At 27.4% G+C, this 1,944-nt stretch overlaps 1 protein-coding gene across 1 annotated transcript in view; it reads left to right on the top strand.

The window, feature by feature from the left end:
• The window catches only part of LOC123009828 (short neuropeptide F-like), an 18,909-nt gene that overhangs the window by 4,434 nt on the left and 12,531 nt on the right, over positions 1 to 1,944 (top strand). Inside the window, exon 2 of the mRNA XM_044406349.1 lies at positions 1,355 to 1,463. Within this exon, the coding sequence (XP_044262284.1) occupies positions 1,361 to 1,463 (103 nt within the window). The 5' untranslated portion in view covers positions 1,355 to 1,360. The remainder of the gene's footprint in view (positions 1 to 1,354; positions 1,464 to 1,944) is intronic.

Raw genomic sequence — 1,944 nt, 5'->3', positions numbered from 1 at the left:
GTGGTTTTTCTATAATTAATAAACTATTAAAATATCTGTTATTTTATTTATCGATATGATAGGACTACTTTTTATCAAAAGAATTTAGTAAAACTGCTTTATTAACGTGGTAGGACTAGAAAAAATTCATTTAAAATATTAAAAATTCGGAAATATTTTTGTTTTTAAAACATATAGTAATTCCGCGTTAATAAAATCTTTCTCTAAATTTTTTTGTGTTTTTTTTATGCAATCGGATACGACTTTATTAGTTTCGTTGTATGATTTTTATTAAATTGGGATAAAAATGGCCACTACTTTATTGGTATGGTGAATCTTTAATTAATAAAGTGTTTTAAACAATTTCTACATAAAAACAAGCAAAACGAAACAAAGTGACTACTAAATAAAAAAAAAATATTCTCCTTTTTGTCAAAACATAAAAAACCAACCACTTTATCAAGAAGTAGAACTAGAAAATTGATTTTTTAAAGGAATTGTAAATATTTTATCGATACGGTGGGACTAGAATTTTGACAATAATACGAAAAATAACTAAACTTTTATTGGCAAAAAACCCTAAATTTAGATTATAAGAGATTGTAGTACTACCATGTCAATAAAGTCTTGATATATATCGTACAGCTCTACCAATTCAATAAAAGTTTAATTGTTTGTTTTCATTTAATTTGCAAACTTTTATTTTGATAAAGTAGTCATTTTTTAAATAAAACACTACAGTAATATCATGTCAATAAAGTCTTGGTATTTTCATTTCAACATTTCATTTCAGCCTAATTACAATAAAAATGTAGTAAATGATTTTTTTTTAAACATTTCAGATTGGAGTTTTTTGGGTACTACCACGTCGATAAATTTTTACGCTTCAGTGATTTTTTCATTCTTGATGCAATGAAAAATTCTAAAGTCTAATAAATGAGTTACTTTATCCATGAAATACAACTACAAAATAATAATATAAAATTATTTGTGAAAAAAGTAAAACCACGTCGATAAAGTCGTCGTGTTTATCAAAACATCCATTACCAACTTAAAAAAAAACAAACAAAATGGAAACCCGGTAACACAATGGCGGCATTTATACGGCATTAACATCGCAAAACATATTTTCCTTCACTTGATTTTATTTAAGGCTTCGTTTTCATTCGTGACAAAACAAATGAATTTCAATTTTGTGACAGTGTTACCAATCTAATCTTATTGTGTTTGTTATTTACTTATTATTCGTATCGATGCTATTTTGTTTTTAAATCATCAAGGATTATACGATTGTGTTCTAATAATAATAATCGAACACAAACAAGGCATTTGGCGAGTTTTATTGTTTATTTTTTCTTCTTCTTTTTTGTTTCAGAAAACGATGCAAAGATTTTCAGCGATGAAATGTTTGTGCGCCGTCACTTGCATCATGATTGTGGTGGCGACAGTTACTTCAGCAGCGCCATCTTATGCAGATTACGACAGTAAGTTTAATTATTTTCGATTGGTCACGTGCAAAAACCGGATGAGGTGGGACCGACTATTATGGTATTATAAGAGATGTGTTTACTTTTGCCAAGTAATTGGAGTGACAGGAGGGTTGGGGAAAGGTCACCAACGATGATAAAAAAAAACACAATGAGAAATGAGTTTGACCACGATTTTATCGATGTGGTAGAGATATGATGCAAAAAATGCAGATTTTTGAGCATAATTTGATTTAAATTTAGTCAAATGAAAGAAAAACATCAATGTCTGGACGCAAATTAAATTGTAGATGCACCATTTTGATAAAATTCTTGTCTTGAGAAACTGAATGGAATTTAACTCGAAATTCTATTAATCAAGAATTGTAATTTTTTAGAAGTTGTCGAATTTTCTTAGACAAAATTTTTTTTGACTGAAATGAATAAAATTAAAATTATAATTTATTGAAATATTTTTATTAATAAAGGGAGGCCTAAT

This window comes from Tribolium madens, unplaced genomic scaffold, assembly GCF_015345945.1.
Source record: "Tribolium madens isolate multiple individuals breed KSU strain unplaced genomic scaffold, Tmad_KSU_1.1 Scaffold_7;HRSCAF=85;Tcas5.2_LG10, whole genome shotgun sequence".
In the NCBI taxonomy this organism is placed as follows: domain Eukaryota; kingdom Metazoa; phylum Arthropoda; class Insecta; order Coleoptera; family Tenebrionidae; genus Tribolium; species Tribolium madens.
The sequence above is the reverse complement of the archived record's forward strand: the minus strand, read 5'-3'. Positions and strand labels throughout refer to the sequence as shown.